Below are 23,247 nucleotides of genomic sequence, written 5' to 3' on the forward strand. Positions count from 1 at the left end.
CAGCCTGCTCCTGGGGGCATTTTCAGCGTCCTGCCATTCAGAACTGCACAGCTGCACACCAGCATTATTCAAATGAAGTTCAACACTTTTCATTTCTTTGGACTCAATCAACCAACTCAAACATTTTTGCATGGACGACTTGATTAAATGTCAATCAGACATGGCAGGGAAACCTTCAAAATGATCACAACTGCCTAATCTGCTCTTGCCTTTGTGTGCCAAAGTCATCTTAGGTCTTAATAAACCCTAATCAATGCCTACTTTATCTTTACGTGTCAAAACATCCCTTTGAAGCTCTCCTTTGGGCTCTACTGAGGGTCAGGCCAGGTCCTTACACGATGTGTCCTCCAGAGCTAACAGCACATTTGTTCACTTGAAGTCTTCAGAGGCTGGGGAATCTTATTGCCTTAGTGCCCTGCTTGTATTGAGCCTTCTGTCATGGGAAATGGAGTCACCCCAAAAGGATTTTGAGGGTCAATTGAAATCTTATTTCCCCAGTCTTCTCTTTGGAGGAATGCCTTTTTTTTTTTTTTTTTTTAATTTATATCATTAAAGATAACTAAAATAATTAAAAGAAGAACAAAATTAAAGTTATGGATCGAGGAGGTGTGGGAGATGTGGACTGTGACTGTCCAGTCCCTCTTCCCTCACTCATATTTTGCTTTCAGCGTCTGGCTAATTAATAAGTGCTGTTTGACAGAGTGTCTCATTTAAGATAACTAAGAAAACATGACCTTCTCCAAGGCTCTTGCCTTTAGAGCTTGGTAATATGCAACGGATAAATGACTGAGGAGGTCAAGGATTTTTAGCTGGAAGACTTTTTCTCCAAAAAAATAATGCTGACTTGTTGAAAATGTCTTTTTCACTTTGAGGAGACAGGTTTCAATAAAGCTTTTTGTTAACAGTTTGAAATATTTTCAACGTTTAAAATGAAATTGCTTTCCAGATAGCCAGCCTGAGTCATCTTTTTCATATTCAGAGGTAAGATAATTATAAAGCAGGAATTATAATAAGGCCAGAGTGGAAATGGCACTTTGGAAACTAATCTAAACAGATTCAGGCCAGACTTTGTCTGACTTTGTCTGAATTTTCTTTCCCTTTTCAGTTTACATTTCTTTTGTCCCGAGATAAAACAAAGAAATATTTCCAACTCTTCCAAGTGCAAAACCATTTCCTTGCCCAGTTCTAATTGCTCAGCCGAATTAGTGGTAGACAGATCACAGCTACCTTCAATTAATCAGTTCCATGTCTGCTTTTTTCCATACTCTCTGACCCATAGCTCATTCACAGACTCTGTGCTGTGCTGATTTAATTAGCTGGTTAACTCACGTGGCCTGTGAGTGTTTCCTGCTTGCACAGACCCTCTCTTCAGCTCACAATTTGCATACATCTTCTAATTCTCACTTAAAATTCACCCCTTCCAAAAACATTTGTGCCTCTGACCTCCCATGCTGGGGTATGTGTGGGATGCTGGTGTGCTGGAAGTACAAACCCAGCTGGAATAAATTTGCTTAAAAAGCTGAGAGGACTTTCACTGAGATTTTTTGGCATTGCTCACTCAGTTTTAATTGCTTTATAAATTTAATGGAATTAATGGTGGCCACCAGGTGCTAGGCTTGTTGTGGATAAGGGGTATAAAGGCAGTGCAGGGTACCCTGAAGCCCTTCCTTAGGGCAGGAATAGTACTAAGAAGGGGATTCTCTGCAAGTTTTAGGCTCTGATGCAGTTAAGTGGGCAGCACTGGGGATGTTTCCAGAAGTTGCTGCACCCCCAGTGAATCTGTGGGGTTTAGGAGGTGCTGTGGTGGTCCTGCATGGCCTTTTTGCTCTCACGAGCCAGGAAATGGTAAGAAATTAATCTACTTCTTTGCCTGTTTTGTTATTTAGAGGGGCTTGGTGGCTATAAGAGAATCAGGACTGCTAAGGTTTCTCAATTGTGCATCAAAAACTGTTTAAACTTGTGCATTTTGTTGCTGCATCAGTAGAGGAAAGCTAAGGTTTTGGCTCCATAGGAGCAACTCTGGCAGTCTCTTCAGAGTTAATAAAAAGTTCAGGTTTAGGGTAAATCTGTAACTCTCCAGTTCCTTTACCAGCAGGAGAAAAAAAAAAAAATCTGTAAATATATTAAATCATTCTCCTGCTGATTACTGCAGGGATTTTTGCTGCCAGGTGAATCTGCATTTTACAAGGAAGATCACCAGCAGGATAGATGTCTCTGATATGCATCAAGGGCTCTGAAATTGTTCCTCTCAATTGAAGGTGACAAAGAATGTAGGAAGGAATTCAGTCTGCTTTTCTGCCCATCCCAGAACACTAATTTCTTTCTTCACATCAACTTCTTGAAGAACAAGCTATTAAAACTCTTTAAGCTGAGGCTCAGTGCCCATTCAGCTGGATTCCCTGTGTGCCTCTGTACCTGCTCACCCAGGAACGTGCTGTGATCTGCTTTTGTACGGGGATGCAGCCAAAGCACACAGAGGAGGGGGGATTGCTGGAATTCATAGAAAGAAAAATAGATTAGCGAAATGTCTTGTGCTGGAAAGCTGCCCCCTGAGTCAAACACCGTATCTGTGGTTGGATGAGGTGTAACCCTCCCAGGAGGCTGGTGCTGGGCTGTGGGGCCAAGCCAGACTCTGCCTCCTGCGCTCTGCTCCCACTTACTGTGAATAAAACCCTAGCAGCCAACTTACAGAACTCATTTTGGAGAGCTCTGGCTTTATTTCTAGCCCATAACCAACAGGATTGTCACTTAAGAAGCCGTGTTGATATGGATCTGCTCTCATCAGGCTGTGCAGGCAGCGGCCATGCCAGGGCAGACGTGGGGAGCGAGCAGCCCGGCTGTAACTGTGTCACTGGGAGCGATAAAACCCCACCGAGCAGGGCTCGCAGGCACCTAATGAGAATCAGATGCAGTGCAGGATAGGCCACGGGCGTGCTCTTATCCATATGCACAGGGAATTATGTACATAAACAGTATAATTTGGTTTTACATCCTATTTTTCATCCTCAGCTTCAGGAAGAAATGAGTTGGTTGCTGGCTGTGCGTGTAGGGGAGCTCAGTGGTGCATGCGGCGACTGCTTGTGCATGATAAACGCACCTCGTTCCCTCTGGGATGGGATCTCTGCTCCTGGTGGCCCAGAACAAACATCACAATGTCTCTTAGGCAAAGAGCAGAGCTGGGGCTGGAAGGAGGAGGGAGCCCAGCAGCACCTGGGGTGGGAGAGGAGAGCGTGGGTGCCTCGGGCACAGCGTGGCACTGCCCTTGCTGATACAACTGCCCTCCTTGCCTGGGCATACCTGAGGCTGGTGGACAGAGCTGCAGTGCTGAGAGCTGTGCGATGGAGATTTGTGTTAATTATCTACCTGCCTGTGGAAACCTTAAAGATCATGATTAAGGGCAAAGAAATGACACTCAGGGGATATTTTAATGAAGAGAGAAAACTCTCTACTTTGTCTCGCAAGTCACTTCTTACATTAAACCTTCCTGGGTTTTATAATTAGAAATTTAATGTTTTGTGAACTGTGGTTCAGGTTCTGTGGGGAAGAAGGTTTATTGCTGTTATCTTCCCCCCTTTCTTAATCAATGCTCCCCCCTCCCCTCGCTGGTTAATGACAGAGCACTTACACCCACCTTGTCTCACTGGGGAGGTTTAGCTCTACAGGGCTGTGTGTGTGTATGCACACATACATTATGTAATAAAATCTCCATCTAGGCAGTTGGTGAACCAGAACTAATGCAAGTGCTTGGCCTCTGGGAGGCAGAGGAGAGGGTGATGTGAGGGCTGCAGGCACCTGCATGGCCCCTCAGGATGTCACCTCCTGGGGGCTGCCACCCCCTGCCTGGTGGGGGCTGCTGTGACGGGCAGTGTGGTGTGAGGGTCCTGCCTGGGGCAAGGACTGCCTCCCCCAGCTGCTGAAGCACCACATGAAGCATTTAATAAATAATGTGTTTTAGAGGCAATTATGTAATTATAGCTCTGGTGTCCTCCCGAGCTGGGTTCACACCAAGCTCTCAGGCAGAGGCAGGATTTGTGTTGCTCTCTGTAAGGCTGATTTGTTAAAATAGGCTCTTTCACTACGCATTTCTTCCTCCTTTTATCCTAAATCTGGGAAAACCAGAGCTTTTGCTGCTGCCTGTGCTTGCATGGACTCCTTGGGAGGGCACCCACTTATTCTGCAGCCCCTAATAGTGACAGCTGTGTCCCAAGCCATGCATAAGCATTGTGTTTGGGCATGCAGGGCTCCCCATTTCAGCAGTAAAATTGCTTGTGGTGTGCCTGAAGGAGCCCTCCTCCCTCCCTTGTGTTGTGCTGGTGGGGCAGTGCCATCAAGGGAAGTGGCACAGGGAAGAGTCAGAAAACCTGTGTGGCTTCAGCTTGGGATCAATCAGGTTAAAACCAAACTGATGGGGCTTTAATGTGGCACTTGGGAGCTCAGGTGAGTACCTGGGGGGGAAGGAGTTTCTTTGCATTTTGTGGCTTGCAAAAGGTGCAAGGCCACAGCTGCAGGGCTAGTGCCTTTGAGCAGCTACCAGCCTACCCGATGCTTGGCTGCAGGAGATGTGTGACCACACGTGGGTTTCTCAACACTCAGAGCTGGGTTTCAAGCCCAGGAGCAGACTTGTTGGGGGAAACATTTGGGGAACAGCTGGTATCAGCTATCGCTGCTCCTCCTTGTCCATGGGGAGGGATTGCATTGCTGTAGATTACTCGGTTGGCAGCAGTCCCTGTTCACACCCCGTGTCTTGCTAAAACTGTGGGCTGGGAATGGAAGATGTGGAGCATCAGGACTGGCTTTATGCCACCTGGGAGTTGCCTGTGTGGAGGAGCCCTTGGGTACCATTTGGGTGAGCTCTCTGTGAGCCTTTTACTGCCTGAGAAGCTGGTGGTGAGGGATGAGCGAGCCTGGATCTAACCCACCATGTCCTGTATAGAGGAAATCTGGATGCACCCAGAAGGAAGGAAGAGAAATTAGGACAACAGAAGTTACTGGGCTGAAAGCTTAATTAACATGTTGCAAAATCTGACCTGAACTTGGGCTCTTTCCCTTTCTTTTCTCCATTGTCGCTTTTGGTTTGGTTTGATTTTTGATTTTTCGTATTACTGCTCAGGATAAATTTCGCTCCCCTATTAGGAATAAATTATATCAGCTAAATGTCAAGCTAATGTGTTAATTCTGTTGCAATGCAGTGGAAAATCATATAACAGAATTCCCCCTGCCATGCACCTTCCTCTGATTCACTCTGTGGCTCAGCTAATGGTTCTGCAGCACTGTAGATCTCGAGTAACTGAATAGCAACCAGAAAGTTTTCTCTTTATTGCATCCATCTGCTGCCCTGGGATGAGGAGCAGCTCCTTGTGCTGCATCTATAATAACACATCCGTTGCTGTACGGGGTACTGGCCCCTTCTCCTTGCTTTCTCTGACAAATAAGCAACAGAACGGCAAATAAAGCTGTGGTTGTCTTTGTCAGCTCCAGCTCTTTGTGCTGCAGGCTAGATGAAATACCCACACAATCATGGCACCATCCCATATTTATTTAAAAATATTAAACTATTTATAATGGAGAGGTCATCAGCATGCTGCATTCATTAGTGAGGGCTCCGGGGAAGAGACAGCAGTGAGCAAAAAAATACAAACAGGCTCTACACAAAAGAGGGAGCAAAGAAGCATCTTTTTGAAATGTCAGCACTGAGCAGCAATTAAAAGCAGGAAGACTGAAATACATGGGGGTTTCAAGAGGCTGAGCACCACTGCCAGCCCTGGCTGGTGGGAGTCCTGTGGGCTGTAGGATGGAGGATTGGGTCTGTACTGCTCAGGGAGATGTATGTGGATTTGCCTTATGAAGAAAGGATGGAATTGGTCGTGGTGGAGGATGCTGAGCACTTCCCTGAAGGCTGCACACTGGTGAACACAAGCTCTGTGCCCAGCATGGGCTGGAAAATGGCACATCAGGAAGAGGTGACTCTGTGCCAGGATGCTCAGAAGCTGCCAGCTGACCTTGTACAGCGCTTCTGGGCATAATGGGGCAAGTGTGTGTTAGGGTCTGATGATAAAAGAGGGGAGTAGGGGATGTGCTGTCTCTTGGAAAGTGTTTTCAAGCAAACAGCAGTTCTTCCTGTAACAATGTTTGAAGTAACTTAAAGCTACTGCAGTGGTCTTATAGCTCTCAGTTCCCTTCATTACATCTCCTGTTGAAATGTGTTCAGAAGAGCTCTTACACCTTGAGCGAGGGCCGCCCAGTCCCTGCTGACTTTGCATGCAGGCAAAAGCTAAATGTGGCACTGAAGCTAACATTAGGATAATGAATTGGAAGAGGTCAGAACAGATGAGGAGATGAATATTTCATCTTTGGCTTGCCATGCCCTTTCAGAAATTAATTAGCATTGGGCAGTTGTGTGGCACTTTTCCTTCTGTATTTCTTTTTATCATTCTTTTTCTTAAATAGGCATGGATCTTGTCCAAAACCCAAAGTGCTCAGATGGGCTTTGGAGCTGTCCTCACATCTTTATACTTGAAGCTTCTCAGGCTGCCTTCCGAATACATTTTTTTAAAGGTTTCTCACTGCAACTTCTTTTTTACCTGCTCACAAGATTTTCATGTTTTTAGTGACAACAAAGTTGCTGCCCTTGCAAATTGGCCAGACCTAAACCCTGAGCTGTATTTTCCTTCCTTCTCCTGCTCAGCTGCTTTCCCCTACCTGGTTTCTGCCTTCTTACCCAAAACATTCTTCTTCCCCTCACTGAAACTCCAATAAACATTTCCCAGCTCTTAGGGGTCCCTGCAGACATGGCAGCTGAGGATCGTGCTTTCCATTTTCCATCCCATTGCTGGGCTGAGAGCATTTTATTTTAATGTAGAATTTTGTGGGAATTCCTAGGGGAACTTTTCAAGTCCATATTTCCTTGTAGTGCTGCTGCTGAATCATCCAGGAACTGAAACTTGCTTGGTTGGATAGCAATGTGTTTTTATAAGTTATCGACATGCTGAAATTGGACCTCATCCAAAGCAAACCTTCTACTCTGCCTTGAGTCTAATCCCCGTCATACTGTGGAGGACGAACACGACTCATCTCCAGCCAGCAGAGCTGTATGTAGGGCCTGGTGACACATAGAGGCGATGGAAAAGAGGACTGTATATGCCAGGAGCAGCTTTATAACCAATGTCATAAGAGTGCAAGGATGATTCTCTTGTTTTAGATGTTGTCTACAAGGAGTAATTGGGGAGCAGCAGCTCACAAGAGCAGGCACCAGTAGTTCCTGGCTGGTTATCCTCCGGTGGGCTGCTTCCTCCCAGTTCTGGTTCTCGGCTGGGCAGTGAACTGTCTGTCACTGTGCAATGTGGTTCTGTTTCCATGGATCCAGATCTTCAAATAAAAGCTCATTTGATACAAGTCAGGAGTGTTAAAACTTAATTCTACTGCAGTTAAAAAAAAAAAAAGAAATGAGATGAAGAGTAAAATAGTGCTGAGATGTGGCTCAGATATGAGAGGCAGTCTCCAACCTCCTGGTGCCATATGGATGGGCTTTTTGCATTGGGCTTTGCAGCCTTGTGGTTGTGGAAAGTCTCCGTGACCTCGTGCTGAGGGCTCAGCATGGGGAGTTGAGCCATCCCTGCAGTGTGATGGGGACAGTATTTGGATTTGTCCATGTTGCTGTGGTGGCCCATGATGGGTCTGGCAGTTGGCAGTGGGCTGGGCAAGGCTGTGGATGCCTCAACCTCCACTGGGCCGAGCAGCAAGGTGGGGCTGCTTCCTCCTGGAGCCTGCCAGGGACGCGGTTCATCTTTCACGGCTGGCTGACGGCACTAGTCCTGCTGCCAGGAAGGGATGGCATTCAACCAGTTGCTCGGCTTCCTGCTGCCCTAGGCCCTGCGGGCACCTCACGAAACCAGTCCCGTGACTTAGCGGCCTTATAGTGCTGGCGGGCACCCCAAGGACACTGCAGGCCAGATCTCCAGTGCCATCATCTGTGGAGGAGCTCAGGAGGCCATGACTATTTCCTGAGTGACCCATGGGCTGGGCAAACCTCAGTGGGGCTTTGTGCCATTTCCTCCATCTCTTGGCTGGTTTAGGCCTCACAGGGGTAGGAGGCTGGGTGAGCTCTGTGAGAGGAGGATGAGACCAGTGGCAGGAGGAAGCCACTGGTCTCATCTATCTCACTATAAGTTGCCCTGAGATAAGATGTCCACATGACAGAGGGAAAACCTGTCAGCGTGCTGACTGCGAAACAAGGAAGGAAGCTTGTAAATACCACACCGAGGGGGCCGGCATGTTCCATGAGGACAGGCTGGCGCTCGTACAAGCCCTCGCGCTCCTGCTTGCTTCTCGCTTTGCTCATCTGCCGCCCAACTGGAGTTTATTTGTTAGCACTTCTTCCCGAAGCTCGCTCCCAGCAGAGCTGGCTTTCATCTCCTCACCGTGCTGCAGAGAAATGCGGGGCTGGAGCAGGAAGGAGCGCACAGCCAACGCTCCAGGATCTGGCCCAACGTACTTGGGTGATGATGCTAGGAAAATAGAAAGCAAACAATGCTGTAGGAATAGCTTAGCCCACATACAATATACGAGAGCTGTTCCCATGATGTTTGCTCAGTCCCTGATTAATTTAGCGCGCAGGATGGTCTGGCAGATTATGCAGCGAGACATGCTAATTTGGGCCTGCGGTTCATGTGAAAGAATTACGCCAGTCTGGGAGACAATGCGAGCTAATATTAGGACACCAGGCAGGGAGTCAGGAATCCGAAGCCTGACTGCCACTGACCTGCTCCCAGGCCCCGAATCCCTCTTTGGAGCTGGATGGAGAAGAGGAGCATCTCCCTTGATGTTCACCAGAGTCAGCCCTGGGAGCCGTTCATCCCAGCCAAGGCTTCTGGCCATTATTGTATATAAATAGCAATGATGATCATAATCTTTCCATAGGGGGTAAGGCACTGCAGGGGTAGTGCCTCGCATCCAAGATGCTGCTTTTTTTGGATCAAGCTTGAATGTGAAGTAGATGCTGCTTTAGCATGAAGATGCTTTTACAGGACCAGCAAAGAGAGTAGATCAGGGCCCTTTCTGTGAAGATACAACACCAGACACCGCAATGAATTCTTCTGCTTCGCTGCTTCAAAAAGCAAGACGGGGTTGTATATCTTCCAAATCACTGAATGATATCTTGTGGTGTGTTAATTGGCTCTGCTTCTGAGAACATTTATGTGTGTGCTCAGCCTTACACATGTGGCTTGTCTGATGCCTGTAAATCACTCTCACAAGCAAAGCAAAGCCAGTCCCCAGATGGCTGCAGGATCAGGGCCGTGCTGCTGCCTCGTCTGTTGTGGCTTTTGCCAGAATTACAAGTGTGACCCAGAGAGGGACCTCCCAGCTACTTCACTGCTGAAGAAAGGGTGAGTTGGTACTGCTCTGGGGGAACTCCTCCCCAAATCCTTGTCGTGTCTTGTCATCATGCCTCATGATGACAAGACACAACTTATTTTTTTCTTTCTTTTAATTGTATTGAGGGCACCTGGACTTTTTTTTTTTAAGAACAAAACCAGCTCTCTGTCATTGAAATCTTCCTCCCAGTCAGTTTCTACAGGGAAAAGGGATTTCTAGTGTTTGTTCTGTACATAGTATTGCTATTAATATTCTGGGCTTTGACTCTTCACATTTGAAAAAAATCCTGCATGGGAGAGGTGGCAGGCAAGACACTGTACTGCCTCAGTCCTGTGTGTCAGTTAGTTTGGAGAAGCAGAGCCTTTGTGTCTAGTTTTATTGTCAAATTAACTCATGAGGTGGACACCTCTGAGAAGGAACAAAGGAGAGGATGGGATTTTCAGGGTCTGAACCGAAAGCGGGCAGTGTTGGTGTCTTGGGCAGCTGCTGCTGAGTTCTAATGGCAGAAATCAGAGGTAAGCCCTTCTTTTTCCAGAAGCAGAAAGGGGGAGGCTTATCAGCTGACACAGATGAGCTCGGATAGCTCATCTTAGCAGGACAAAGCTATTGTCTACTGAAAAGTCCCTCTTAGCTCATGTGGGCCCATTAAAATAGCAAAAGAAAAATTCCCAGAGAAGAATGTGAAGTGGTAAAACTTAATATGTACCAGACTAGGGGCAGGAACTTGCTCCTTCTGTGACGAGATCACAGACAAGAAAGACTAGAAAAGTCAGGATTTTCTTTTTCCATTTTGAAACTATTAGTGGTAAATGCTCCTATGTGTACCAGACCTCCACTCCCACAAAAGCTGCCCAAAATGGATACCGTGGGGAGGTTTCCTTCAGGTTTCTTTTGGAAAGTTGAAACATGTGGCAGGCTCAGCCTTCCCTCGCAAAGTAAATCTGATCCTTAATATAACCAACAGGCTGTGCCCTATCCCCTCCGCTCTGGACTTCTCGGGAGCTTTACAAGGCTGGGAACAGACTGACTCGGTCCTTGCCAAACAGCCGCACCCACGGCAATCACATCCTGGAACGGCAACAGCTTCTGCAGGGAAGATGTGTCTGAAAGCAACTAATGAACTCAGGGGCACAAATGTTAATGAAAGTTAACGAGATCCACGCTCCTTCATGTGTAGGATTTCTAAAAAAAAAAAAAAAAAAAAATCGTGCTTTTTAAGATGAATGCTGGTTTCATGCTCTCTGCGGGTCACCCCGAGGCCCACATCCAGGTGGCTGCTCCCTGCCCTTGGGTTTTGCCCAAGAAATGTGACAACATCCCCAAGATGCCCTGCCTGCTGTGTTATTTAAGCTGTACGATATGACAGAGCATGTTTTATGGAGCCATTAATTTATGCTGTGGGTGACTTTAACCACCCAAAAGTATATTAATGGCCCTATGAAATACACCCTGGAGTGTCTTAATATGGTTATGAGATTGATCTTCAGCTTTATATGCTGCTGTGTGTGAAATTATTGAAATAAATTTGTAGAGAAAGGTGATGTGGTGGATCCCAGCAAGGGGTGAGCTGCCTTTTTCTTAGGATCCTGTGGTCGCAGAGTTGCTCGGTCTCCTGTAGCACATGCCATGGGCTGGAGCAGCATCCCTGCCAGTGGGATGCTGGTGAAGTCCTGTCCAAGGTGTTGCCTTTCAGGATGGAGCAGCAGTACCAGCTTGTAGAGAAACCTGGACCCCATGCACAAAACTCCTCTCTGGCAGGAGTGTGCTGGGATTGCTGTGAACAGCAATTCCTGTTTGAGAAATACAGCAAACCATGACTTTCCTACTGATAGATGCTAGCAGCATGAGTGTACTGACAGGAAACCTTGATGTCAGGAAGGCTAGACCTTGTTTAAAGTCTCTTTTTGTCTATATGCTCAGGGTTTTTGAAACCTCCAGGCCTATGATGTCAAAGAGGGTTTCGGTTTTAGCTGGAAATTAAAAATGAATTCTGCTGTATTAAGTAATCTGTGCCTTTTTTTTATAGCCTTAATCACTATGATCTTTTTTAATGCTCTCTGGTGGGACTGTATGGCTCTGAACTCTGATAAAGCCACAAAGTTCTCAGTAACTGAATGTAACGTTTCATCCCAAAACAAGTAAAAACCATGGTTTTTCTCATCAAAACTTTGAGAACTTTGACCCATTGTAAAATCCAGGACACAGCGTAAGATTTCGGAGATGCTTATGAGACCAAGACTGTGGGTCAACATCCTTTCTGAAAGAACCATTTTAACTGATACTTTTTATTTGCAGAGGGGCTCAAAGTGTGCAAGCCTTCCTCTGAAGGAGGAAGAAGGCATCATCCCAGGTGAAGCTTTGTTAATTAATGTTTATAAAGCACTTAGAGACCCTTGCAAAAAGCAGGACAGGTAACCAGAACTGCAGTTCCCTACTGGATGCAGCTGGCAGACGATGGAAGGAAGTCAAATACAGCATGCATGGAGGAAAACTGAAGGGAGAGCTCTAAAATCAAGAGAAACTTCTGGCTAAGCTTTGCAGGTTTGTTAATTACTGGCAAGAACAATTTTGGGAACACGGTGGCCCAGACGTGAGCACAGTGGTAGGATTAGGACAGGTACAGATCACACGTACATTACTGTTGCAGTGTTTGTGAGCAAACAAAAAATGGCCCTCAGAAATCTGTCATATCATAAATTTTATTAAATTGTTTTTCTAAATGGTGTTTTTTGATTATTTCCCCCTGAGGCAGGAGTGGTGCTGCGGGATCTGGTCAGGGCAGCCACAACGCATGCGATGCTCACATGGGTCCCAGCTGAGTTCTGGCTTTGTGGGGCTGCCACATCACACCCCACGGCGATAAAAATGTCACACCCAGGTCTGGCCGTGAGCAGGAGGGAGCCTCCCTGGGCTGTGACCTCAGACGAGTGACACAACCTGCAGCTGGCATGCAGCTGAGGCATAAACCCTTCCCTTCGGCCACGCTGCTGCCTTTATTCCCTGGAGGATTTAGCCTGACTGCTGATCCAGCTTTTACTGGTCAAGGCAACATAAAAAGCGTGCCCTGATCTGAAAAGTGACAAACTGGGTAGCTGGTTACAAAGCCAGCCAAAGCAGCTGAAAGGCAGCTACGGCTGCCGCCAGCTAGAGCATCAGCTCAGCTTTAAGCGTGAAAAGTGGTAAAGCCTTGAGTAGAAAGAAACCTTCCAGAGAGCTGGAAGGAGCCAGGCGCTGGGTGCAGCAGAGAACTTGGATTTCAGGACTTTTTCCTGCATTTCCCTTCGTTCCCAACTTCATGAGCTTGAGAATCCTGTGAACTGTGCTGTGTGGCAGTGGGCAGAGCGTCCTCGTTCCTGGTCTGGGGGTGCCTGTGCCACCCTGACCACAGCATGTGGCTGCAGAGCGCTGCCTGCAGCACTGGGGATTCGGTGAGGCAGCTGTGGGAGGGAGCTTGGCTGTGGGGAAGCGGTGATGGGGATGCTGGGTGTGAGGGACAGGCTTCCCTCCTTCCTCTGGGACAGCTGGAAGGGCAGCAAAGGCACTGCTGTCACCCACTTTTGGGGTCTGCATGTCCCAAGCTGCCAGCATCGCAGGTCATTTGGGTACACACGTGGCTGGAAAGATGTGGGGTGAGAGCAACGTGGGCAGCTGCAAAAGTCCTGGGGCTGTGCCAGCAGGGAGCCCATGAGGGTACCGCGGGGAGCAGGACGGGCTCTTTGTTTCCCTGGGTCACTTCTCAGCCCCGATGAGCAGCGAAATAGGGCAGGCTCACATCTGACAGCTGAATTCCTTGCTGGAAGGGGTTTGGTCATGCATAAACCACTTGGAATGAGGCCTGGCTTTCAGGTTTGGAAGCACGGAGCACGACCTGGAAGGGACAGCTGGCTGCACACACACACACACTTATTTCCCCTGTTGGAGTTTTTGCAGTGGCTTTGGGTAACTTTGGAGTGCTGGGGCCGAGGGCAGTGGGATGGATGGATCCAAGGGTGGAGGGACAGATGCCTGTCCTCCAACCCAGCACAGCTCTGACCAACTGAATGGGAACCCAAACTGCCCAAACTTCGGTGCTGCCGTACTTTGAAGCCCCCAGAAGCGGAGAGCAGAGCCCGGAGCATCCCCGCAGCGCTGGCACCACGCGGGCAACTTTTCCTACGCTCCCCCCGCACCGTGGGCATCGCGCCGGGGCTGCAGCCCCCCGGGACCAGCTCAGGACCCTTCCCTTTCCCCTTCCCCGACCCTCGGGGGCCCGGCCAACCGCGGGGGGGGCTCGGTGCGGGGCCGGGGGCGGGGATGCGGGCGGGGGCCGGGCCGGGGCGGGCCGTGGCAGGGCGCAGGCGCCGGCGGCGCGGAGCGGGACGGAGCCGAGGGGAACAAAACAAGCGGGGGGACGGCGGGCACCGGGCGGGGACAGCGGGGACGGGGAAGGGGCAGGGGGAGCGCGGCGGGGCCGGGGCGGCCGGGAGAGGGAGGGCGAGGAGGAGCCGGGTCTGCTGCTGGGGAGCTGCTGCCGGAGCACTTTGTGATTTTTTTTTTTTGAAATTTTTTTTTTCTTTTTCTCCTTTTTTTTTTTTTTTCTTTTTGTTATTTTTAATTTTTTAAATTTTATTTTTTAAATATTTTATCTTAATTTTTTCTTTTTTCATTTTTCTTTTTCTTTTTTTTTCCCCATTTTTCTTTTTTTTTTTTTCATTTTCCTTTTTTCCTTTTTCTTTTTTTTCTCCCTTCCGTTTTTTCGTTTCGACTTTTCCTTTCCGCTCCAACTTTTACTTCCCGTCTTCCGATTTTTAATTTTCCATTTTCCATTCCCCCCCTCCCCCCCCCGCCCATTTTTTTTATATTTCCTTTTTAAGCGGCGCGCTCCCTTCCGCGGCCGCGCAGCCACGCTGGGGAGGGCGGCGGCGGCGGGGATGCCTTGAGCGGCCGGCACGGCTCGGCTCAGCTCAGCACGGCTCAGCACAGGGCTCTGCACCGTCTGGTCTATGAAGCATCGGCTCTGCACCCCCGCGCACCTGCTTAAGCGCGCAGCGCCATGGCGCGGGTGGTGCAGAAGAAGAGCCACTGGGCCGGCCGGGTGCGGCAGTGCGCCCTGAGCAGGGGGCCGGGGGGGCAGCTGGGCTTCGTGCTGCTGGGGGGCGCGGAGCACGGCGAGTTCCCCTACGCGGGCGCGGTGGTGGCGGGGGGCGGCGAGGAGGCGCTGAGCGAGGGGGAGCTGCTGCTGGAGGTGCAAGGGGTGCGCGTCTCCGGGCTGCCGCGCTACGACGTGCTGGAGGTGATCCGCAGCTGCCAGGAGCCCATCGTGGTCAAGGCCGTCAGACAAGGTGCGAGGGGGAAGGCTGGGGTGGGTGGAGAGGGTGGTTGTGCCCTTCGTGGCACCGTGGGGTGCTTTAGGAGTGGCTGGGGGAGCCACGCGTAGCCCCATGGGCACGTTTGTGCGCCCCGTGGCCGTGCGCCGAGGTGCCCACGGAGATGTTGCACCCTCACTCAGCCTGGAGTTGTGCCCTAAAGCCCAGCGAGTGACTTCCACCATGAGGACACTGCTGGGGGTCCTGGGGTCAGCGTGGGCAGAGGTGCCCACCTCCCTCCTCCGAGCATCCTTTGGAGCAGCCACGCTGCTGGGTGCCGGCTTGACCCTGCTCCAAAAAGTGCTGGTGGGTGCCACCTGCAATGAGGGGACAGCCACACACCTATGGCAGGACCCCTGTCCCTTTGGGTCCCCGTCCCGTCGGCCAGGGCGCACGCAGCAGGCAGGTGAAGGTGCTCCAGCCCCTCAGCACGGCTCTGCTGGGAAGTTTGGAGCCTGTGGGATGGCCCCAGCCAAGTGCCAGACCTCTGAGAAAACCTTCAAGAAAACTGTCCTCTCCGGAGAAATGCCTGTGCTCCCTCCTGCGTTTTCTCCGCTTGATTGGAAAGCGAAGAGGGGAGCGCCCAGGACGGAGGGGGAGAGGAAGCTGGGGAAAAGTATGAGGAAATGGGGCAGGTTTTCTTGTGTGCTGATCGCTTTAGCAGGTGTTAAAATGCAGCCTGCGATGTTGCAATGGGAGCGGCGGCGGTGGGTGACGGAAGGTGTGGGGGTCGTTCCCCGCAAGGAGTTTGCGGTTAAACTTTGGGCTATTTTGGAAACGCTACTTAGTGTAAATAGAAACTTGTCACAGGAATACACCAGAACGGACAGAATTTGATAGGAAGCGTGTCTTAGCTCCGGGAGGGTCAAAACGAGAGGCAGGCAGCTGGCTTTCAGCATGCTGGTTGGGCTTACCTGGAACAAGGGGGAAAAGGCTGAAAGCCCTGCCCGGAGCCAGGGCAGGCACCTGAGCCTTGCACCGCCCTCGTCCCGAGCCAAGCCTGGTTACTGCAGGGCTGTGTTTGCTCTTCTTTCCGTCTTTCCTTCACAGAAATCCCCCTTTTTTCAATCATTAAATACTTCTGTGGTCTGAAAGCCTCTCCGTGTGCCTCCCTCGGTGAGAGCTGGGCGTCCGTGCGCTGCTCTGCACGGAGCAGGGAAACTCCCTCGCGGATCAGGAGTGTATGCGTAGGAAAGGAGAGGGCTTTAATTAAAATGCATTGCTTCCACGTTGATTAAAAACCTCATTATGGGGATGGCGGCTGTCATTCAACAGGAGGTGTGTGGCAATAGAGCAGACAGCGAAGGAGTGTGAAGATGAAATTGTAAACATGTGTTTAGCTCTGATTCTCCTCTTCCCAGTTCCTAGTGCCCAGTCAGCCGGTGCTGAAGTGTTAGGGCAATCCTAGCCTGGAAACATACACGTTTTATTGCCTGGTCTATTCCGTATGACATTTACAAGGCTGGAAAAACAGGAAATTTACTCGAAATGAGTCAGTCATCTGCCAGCCTGAACAGAGAGAATAACTGTTCTGACCTTGCGCTGAGTGGATGGCAAGGGGCTGGGATGTGAAAGAAAGGTTGAACAAGCCGTGCACTTGCTTTGTCATTAAAGTCAGGCTTATAGACTTACAGGTCCGCGTCCAGTATTTTCTTTTGCTTTTGTGAGTTGTAACTTTGATTGGGCTGCCACAAAGTACAAAAATGGGGAACGTATATGAGTTGGCTTAATTGGAATAACTGCATTTAATACTGCTCGTGTGGGGTTTCTTGGTCCTTCGCTTACCCTGTGAGAGTGAGGAAAAATGAAGAACTTAAAGCTTTTTCCTTTCTCTTCCCCATATGTGCCCTTTTTTGGTATTATATTTGAGAAAAAATATATACTGCTAGAGTTGCTTGGGTTTGGGGAGAGAGAGGAAGAACCTGCTGTCATGTCTCTTAGTAACTTACAGAACTGTCAAACGTGTGAAAGAAACCTCCCTTAACACGCGGTGCTTTTATGACTGTTTCCAGCTTACATCTGTGCCTAAATTCTGCTGGATTTGGCAATTAACTCCTGTGGAGTTAATAAATGCAATTTTATTATTGCTTGGTCAGAGAGTACGGAATTAATAGATTGGATTATAGGAGCCGTGGTAGCGTGTTCCCGTGGAAGAGTTGCAGTGCCTTAACACGATGGTTTCTCGGCTGCGTTGCTAACATTGTGGTTTCCTTGAATGTAATTCACATCATTCAAAACAGCTCGCTGAGATAAGTCAGGAAGAAGTGGCAGTATTTTAAGTCAGGCACCCTGTTTCTTTTTCATGTGTCCCGGCTCGCAGAGTCGGGCAGAACAGAGCAGAACTTCATCGTGCCGTGCCTACCACAGATTGATCGTGTTTCATTTCAGGAAAGATATTTGGGCTTTTCTTCTCCCTCTGAAGGAAGCACAAATGCGTTCAGAGAAGTTTTAGCTTATGGCCTTGTATTTTTGTACTCTTTGGTTCGATGACCTGTGCCAGATGCTCCCAAGCCAGATGCTTGGTGAGGAGATCTGTCAAAGCCCGTGTTTTCATACACTTACTTAAAATGTTTCTCAGTTCTTTGTTCAACTCCTGGCTTCCTTGAAAAGTCTCTTTCAGGATCCTAAGCCCTCAGTACCCAGTTGCTTTGAAGCCGTGAGATATTTCAATCAGTTCACGCAATTAATGATTTCCCTGGTATTTTGGAGCTCCCACAGCAGGGAGGAGCTACGTGGTTGGGTTTTTAAATCCGCATTCAGGGCAAACGGGCAGGTGTGATCCCAAACAGAAACAGTCACTGTTTAGCGTGTGCTATCAGCTGCATTGGTTTCTTTTCAAACATTAACTTGACCCTGAGATCAATCGTAAGGCTCGATGCAGTGGTTGTGCACTTTGGTGTCAGGCTGGCATTTGCTGCAGGAGCCAAGCACCGAGTGTTGAAATCAGCTATCAGCTTCATCGACCAACATGAACAAAAACTGCTTCTTCCAGAAAGTTTCCATGAGCTGGTCTTTGGGCCTTTTCCTTTTTTTTTTTTTTTTTTTTTTCCTGGACAGGGTTGGTGAGACGAGCGGTGCACTCCTTTCGATTTTAAGTATAGAACATGAAAAAAAATAAAAAAGGTTGGTGCATCTGTAACTTTGTGTGCGTCCAGTACTTTTGCCAACTCTGGGAAGCAGCACAGCACCGCTGGGCACCTCGCACTAAGTCCAACACCACTTGGGGTTGGACCCGCTGATCTCTTGAGGTCCTTTCCAACCCCTCCAGTTCTGTGGTTCTGTGATGCGCCCGTGCCCAGCATTGCATCCACACCTCCGTGAGCTGCAGCAGGGCCCATGCGGGCTGTTTGGGGCACGTGGCTGCCTCTGCTCGAGGGAAAAGCTGCCGGAGTAGATGGGGAGAAATGCAGTGAGCTCTCGTCGCTCCCAGGAGCTGGTTTCTGCGGCATCAGGCACGAGCTCCAAAAAGCATTTTCCTTTGTTGGTGGGGCGGCCGCGTGCCGCTCGCTGGCACGGTCAATTCTGTAAGCGTTTTTTCCGGCTGACCCAAATTCTTTGAGGCCTTAAGTGGATTTGAAGTGGAGTGAAAGGTTTGCCATCCAGAAATTTGGAGATGTTCATGCGTGTTAGATTTACAAGGCCTGTTTTCGACAGTGACCCTCTGGGATGAGCGCAAGGCAGGGCGAGTCACTACCGAAACGTCAAATAGAAGAAGACAGAATCTCTTTTTCGCATCGCTTCTCGTATATTTTGTTACAAATCAGTCATCTGCTCTCTTTAAAGTGCTACTTTATTTAACAGTCACGAAACGTGTATGTCTGCCTGTTGAAATAGTGCTGGTAGGAAGACCTTATCTTCGCCCTGCCTGCATTTACAGTCCGGTACTTGTGAGGATTTAGGTGCCTGTCCTCCACGGAGCTGTGAGATGGGCGGTAGAGCCGAGCTGCCACGTCCCTGTGCCATAAAAATGCTCAGGAATTAATACAAGCCTTTTAATGGCATGAAACAGGATTATGTTTTCTTCAGTAAGGTTAATCCTTCCACCCATTGTGATGGGACTCCGGGCTCCCTCTTCATGGCCAGTCAGATCACAGCACAATTAAATCACAATTAAAGTCTCATTACGAGCAGTCTTTCAACAGGATTGCAAAATAAGATGTTAACACCATCCTGTGCGCTGTTTCAGTGTATTTTCTAAGACAGTTACAACTTCTGCATGAGTGAATTATCGAGCTGCTGTTGCGAGGTTTAAGATTCCCCTTCTGCGTGCCGTGTTGGAAATGTGAACCTAACCTCTTAGCAGGTTTGAAGGCCCAACCATCAAGAGCTTGACACGTTTCATTTTTTTGGGAGTCATCTTTTTTCTGGTCCAGGCTATGATCATTCATGAATCTTCAACCATTTCTGTCTCTCTGATGCCTGAGAAGTATCCTGCTCCTTCACAGTGGGTGTGCACGCAGGGAGACAGTTACCAAAGGCAGCGACACGAAGTTGTAAAAATCTTCTGAGCAGCGTTTTTGTGGCTGTGCAGAACGGGTGATCTGGGCCAACAAGTTCCCCATTTGGCATGTTTCAGCATCGCAGAGTTTGAAGGAAACTGAGAAGATGCTGCTGCCTCAGGGGCATTTTCTACTGAATTAACAGTGTCCGAGTGTGGGCAGTGGTGGCATCCTTAGGACTTCTACTGATGTGTGTGTGTTTTGTTTTGTTTCTTTAATTTGACTAAGTTTCTTATTTGCATTCTTTACTCAGGACATATGCTATAGTTGTTAGTTATTTCAGCTTTTTTTTTTCCTTCTTTTTTCTCTCCACGATCTCTTACTTCAGTTGGAACTCCATAAATCAAAGCATGCAGGTTTTTGATCTGTGTGGGCTTCGAGCGACTTAAATTTTGTGATGAAAAGCATGGAATAGTTGTTCTGTGTGCACAGGTGCCAAGAATTTGTAGAAGCAATCTCATCGCTGGGATCAGATGGACCGGGCTGAGCACCAGCCCTCATACCCAAGCACCCTCCCGCTCCGGTACCAGCTCCAGGAGCAGCAAAATCCAGGATCCTCTGGGTCTGTATTTCTGCAGGATTTTTCTCTAGCTTAAAAAAAAAGTCTTCTAGAAACTGAGCATTATCACCCTTGCTGTGCTGGATGAAGTTCCCCGCTGTCACCAGAGGTACCACGTGTGGGACGGTGGCAGCAGCGTCTCAGCACTGAGCGACAGCACTGCTGAGTGCAGGAGCAGCTCCTGGAAAACACCATTTTCACTGCTATCATCATTCCCTTTGTCTCTTGACGCTGAATATTTTGATTCCTCACTGTGCTTGGGGCTTGCACCACTGCTTGTGGCAAGCTGTGCCCCTCATCGAGGCTTCTCTCTCCGTCTGGAGGTCCCTGTATGAAATGCGTGCCCTGGTTTCAGTCCGGGCTTCTCTGCGAGGATCTGCTGTTGGGCAACAAACCTGAGCCTGGGCTATTGGCCAGAATTTGTTTTCTGCTGATTTGATGGAGAGCCGTGGCAGAGGCTGCCTATTTCCAGAGCAGCTTGGCAGCCTTTACCCTGGGCTGGTATGCTGGCAGCCTTGGATTAGTTTTTTTTTTTTTCCCTTTTCTTTTCACTTTTCCTTCCAGACCAGCTAGGTGGGCCAGCATCCTTCTTGGCCCTGTCAGAGCAGCGTGGCTCGGGGCAGTGGGACTGTTTTTGTCCAGATCCACCTTTCATTTTCCGAAGGTCAGACCTTCCATCCATCCTCCTCTGACGTTGGCAGCGCTTTCCAGAGCTGCTCTGCTGGAATGATGGCACCGTTCTCTGCTAGTCCCTGCTGCTGGCTTTGGCATCACTTGTGCTGGACTGTTTTGTGTTAGTAAGCTTCTTTAAGCCTTCATATATATTTTTAACTGCCCCTAGTAAACCTTTCAGAAACAAAATTGTTTTTTTGTTTTTTTTTCAGGTCCTGATGTTTTGGGTTACTTTTTTACAGTCTTGGCTTTTGACTGCGAACAGTTTCTGTTTTTATATTTCAGAGGCTTGTCCCATAACTGAAAAGAAAGAAATGTAAAAATCTTTGTTGGTTTTCATTAAGCGGCCTTTATTAGACTAAACAACATCACTCGTTACGTGGTGCGAAAGCAACGTTAAGTGTCCTGTCTTCGAAAGGGAAACAGAACAAAAAATAAAACAAAAACCAAACAAACAAGAAAGCTGTTGTGGAACAGATGCACTTACAATTGCAAGGCATTTGAGTGAGGAATCAGCTTTACATGGTTTTGCTAATCCTTGACGAAAGAGTTGGTTGTCTTGGATTATACATCTGTAATTTTGGAACCCGAAAGTCAATGCCTTGGTACAATTAGGTTGGGAAGAGAGAGGCCGGCTTCTCTTTCTTCATATCCCTAATCACAGTGGCTTTTTTTAAGGGGAAAACCTCAACTCTGGGGTTTTTCATTTAGTTGTTAACAAAAAGCCTTTGAAAAAGAGGCTGCCGAAAATCCAGCCACTCCCTCAACACAAACAAAGCTGTGCAGATACCGTGCTCTCGAAAAAAAAACTTGAAGGAGAAACTTCTCGTGTTCCCATGGTGCAGATCCTGCACTAAGTGGGCATTAGCCCAAACTGATGACAGACATGGATGTCTTGATGGTATTCGTGTATTTATTTACTCGGATGCGTAAGTGAAAGGGGGGTAAGGTAACTCCAAACAGGTTAAACTGGGGAGGCGAGGACCTGGGCTGCGGAATAACCGTGAGAAAAACTCTCTTATAAATAGCAGGGGATTTGCAAAGAGCAGCCGTATCCCTCCTTTCCCAAAGGTGCACGCACAACTCCTAGTTGGCAATTCAGGCATCAGGGATATAGGAGGGAGCTCCTGGGGCTCAGGCTTGCAGAGGAACAGCCCAGTGGGGCTTTGCTGGAGGCTGAGGGTTGCTGGAGGAAAGGCAGAGCACTGGGCAGCTGGAAGTGTTGGGATCAGCAGAGCCTTCCCTGCTTGCTGCTGGATGTGTCACTGATGCTGAAGCCGTCTCTTGCCTGTAACCAGGAGATGAGGAAGGGAAGGGGATCTGCTGTGAGCAGCAAGCCTGTCCCTCCAGAGCAGAGGCAGGGATGCTTTGTGCAGGGCCGGACAGGCGCGTGGCTGTTTCCAGCTGATTACAGAGCACTGTCCCTGGGCAGTTTGGAAAAACGTCTTGTTCTGGTCACCCTAAATGCCTGCGTCAGTGTATAATCTAGTGGAATACCCGGTGAGGATGCTGTGTCTAAAATAACTCGTGCTGCTCGGGGCTGCTGCTGGAGGACAGCTGGGGACGCGTGGCACGGCGTGGCCTGGGCGAGCTGGCATCCAGCGAGTGTGGGAAGAGACCTGTGCCCCCGCTGGATTTGGGGCTGTTGGTGTCTCCCCATGGAGCATCCCCCGTGCAGGGCCAGCGGTGGTGTTGCTGAGGGGCTTTAGCAGCTGGCAGTGCTGCTCGGGCATCCTTCTGGCCTCGGGGCAAGAGAGGGATTAATTTCATACAAAACAAAGAACTGTGTCCTTCTCTTTCTCTGGGATGCATTTTTCCTTAAACAATAGAGTGACTAATATAGGATGTGGTCTTAGTTCGCTCGGCTCCGTGGTGGAGAGGAGCCCGCTGACTCTGCCAGGCTCACGGGGCACTCGGAGGACTGCAGGCTGGGGTTTTTTCAAGTCCATAGGAAGCTGTTTGCTTCTTGGGGGTTGGCTTTGTTTTTTTTTCCTTTTGGTTAAGTTACCTTCTGCCCATATCCCAGCAAATTCTGTGCATTGGTTGTAAGTGCAAATAGCAGAGGTGCCGAGCAGTGACATGCAGTTTGTCAGCTTCTGCGTGGTCTGTGTGCGCTCTGGGCTTCTGATGTCACTCAGACCATTTCCAAAAGGAGATCCGAGCTGGAGAATATGATGCTATGCTCACCATAGCTGTATTCCCCATTTTTTGTTTTCAAATGAAGAAGTACTGACTGGCTGAGAACATTGATCGCTGACCTAAACTCCCGCGGAGGTGTTCCTGCCTGAACTTACAGCATCGCCTGCATGAATCCTTCGTGGGCTGCCAGCTTTTATCACTGCACGGGGCAAAAGCCAGGCAGGGCGCTGAGCACAGCGGTGCTGAGCTGGTCCAAGGGTTGGCTTCCCGGAGAGGTTACGTACGGAGGAAATTTCTGTCTCAGCACCCAGGCAGGGAGGAGGAGCCTGCAGAAGCTGTGTGCATCACCTATCGAAATAGTTAGAATTCTTGGGTGAGGCTCCTCGGGCATGTGACCGGTGTGGGTTTATGTAGGTACATTTAATTTTTGCACTTTGGTGTTCTGATTGTCAAATGCTGCTTCGGTAAGGAGTTCTGGAAGCTTTTCTCTATTTTTTTTTTTTTTCCTTTTCAGTGGAAACTCGCCCCATGACTCCGGCAGCTCCAGCTGTCAAACAGCCAGTGCTGTGAAAGTCACAATAAATGGCAAAATTAGTTGGTGGAACGGCTGTTTGGAAGCTGAAAAGGGGCAGTGTGAGAACAGCCCGTAATGACCCCGAGC

The 23,247-nt window shown here is 48.9% G+C and overlaps 1 protein-coding gene and 1 long non-coding RNA gene across 30 annotated transcripts in view; both read left to right on the forward strand.

Moving 5' to 3' along the window:
* Window positions 1–1,580: 1,580 nt before the first annotated feature.
* On the forward strand, window positions 1,581–11,370 carry LOC137862622 (uncharacterized). Its single transcript, XR_011100432.1, has 2 exons — window positions 1,581–1,845; window positions 10,337–11,370. It is a non-coding gene; the product is annotated as an uncharacterized lncRNA (long non-coding RNA).
* A 2,401-nt stretch (window positions 11,371–13,771) lies between these two features.
* Window positions 13,772–23,247, forward strand: part of MAGI1 (membrane associated guanylate kinase, WW and PDZ domain containing 1) — a 317,508-nt gene continuing 308,032 nt past the window's right edge. For 8 of the 29 annotated variants that reach the window (XM_068694393.1, XM_068694394.1, XM_068694397.1 and 5 more), the window contains exon 1: window positions 13,778–14,693. In XM_068694393.1, coding sequence (XP_068550494.1) covers window positions 14,405–14,693 — 289 coding nt within the window. In that variant the 5' untranslated portion in view covers window positions 13,778–14,404. Of the gene's footprint in view, window positions 14,694–23,247 lie in introns of all 29 variants that reach the window. The other 21 variants (XM_068694389.1, XM_068694392.1, XM_068694395.1 and 18 more) reach the window with 7 other exon arrangements.

This window comes from Anas acuta, chromosome 11, assembly GCF_963932015.1.
Source record: "Anas acuta chromosome 11, bAnaAcu1.1, whole genome shotgun sequence".
NCBI lineage: Eukaryota > Metazoa > Chordata > Aves > Anseriformes > Anatidae > Anas > Anas acuta.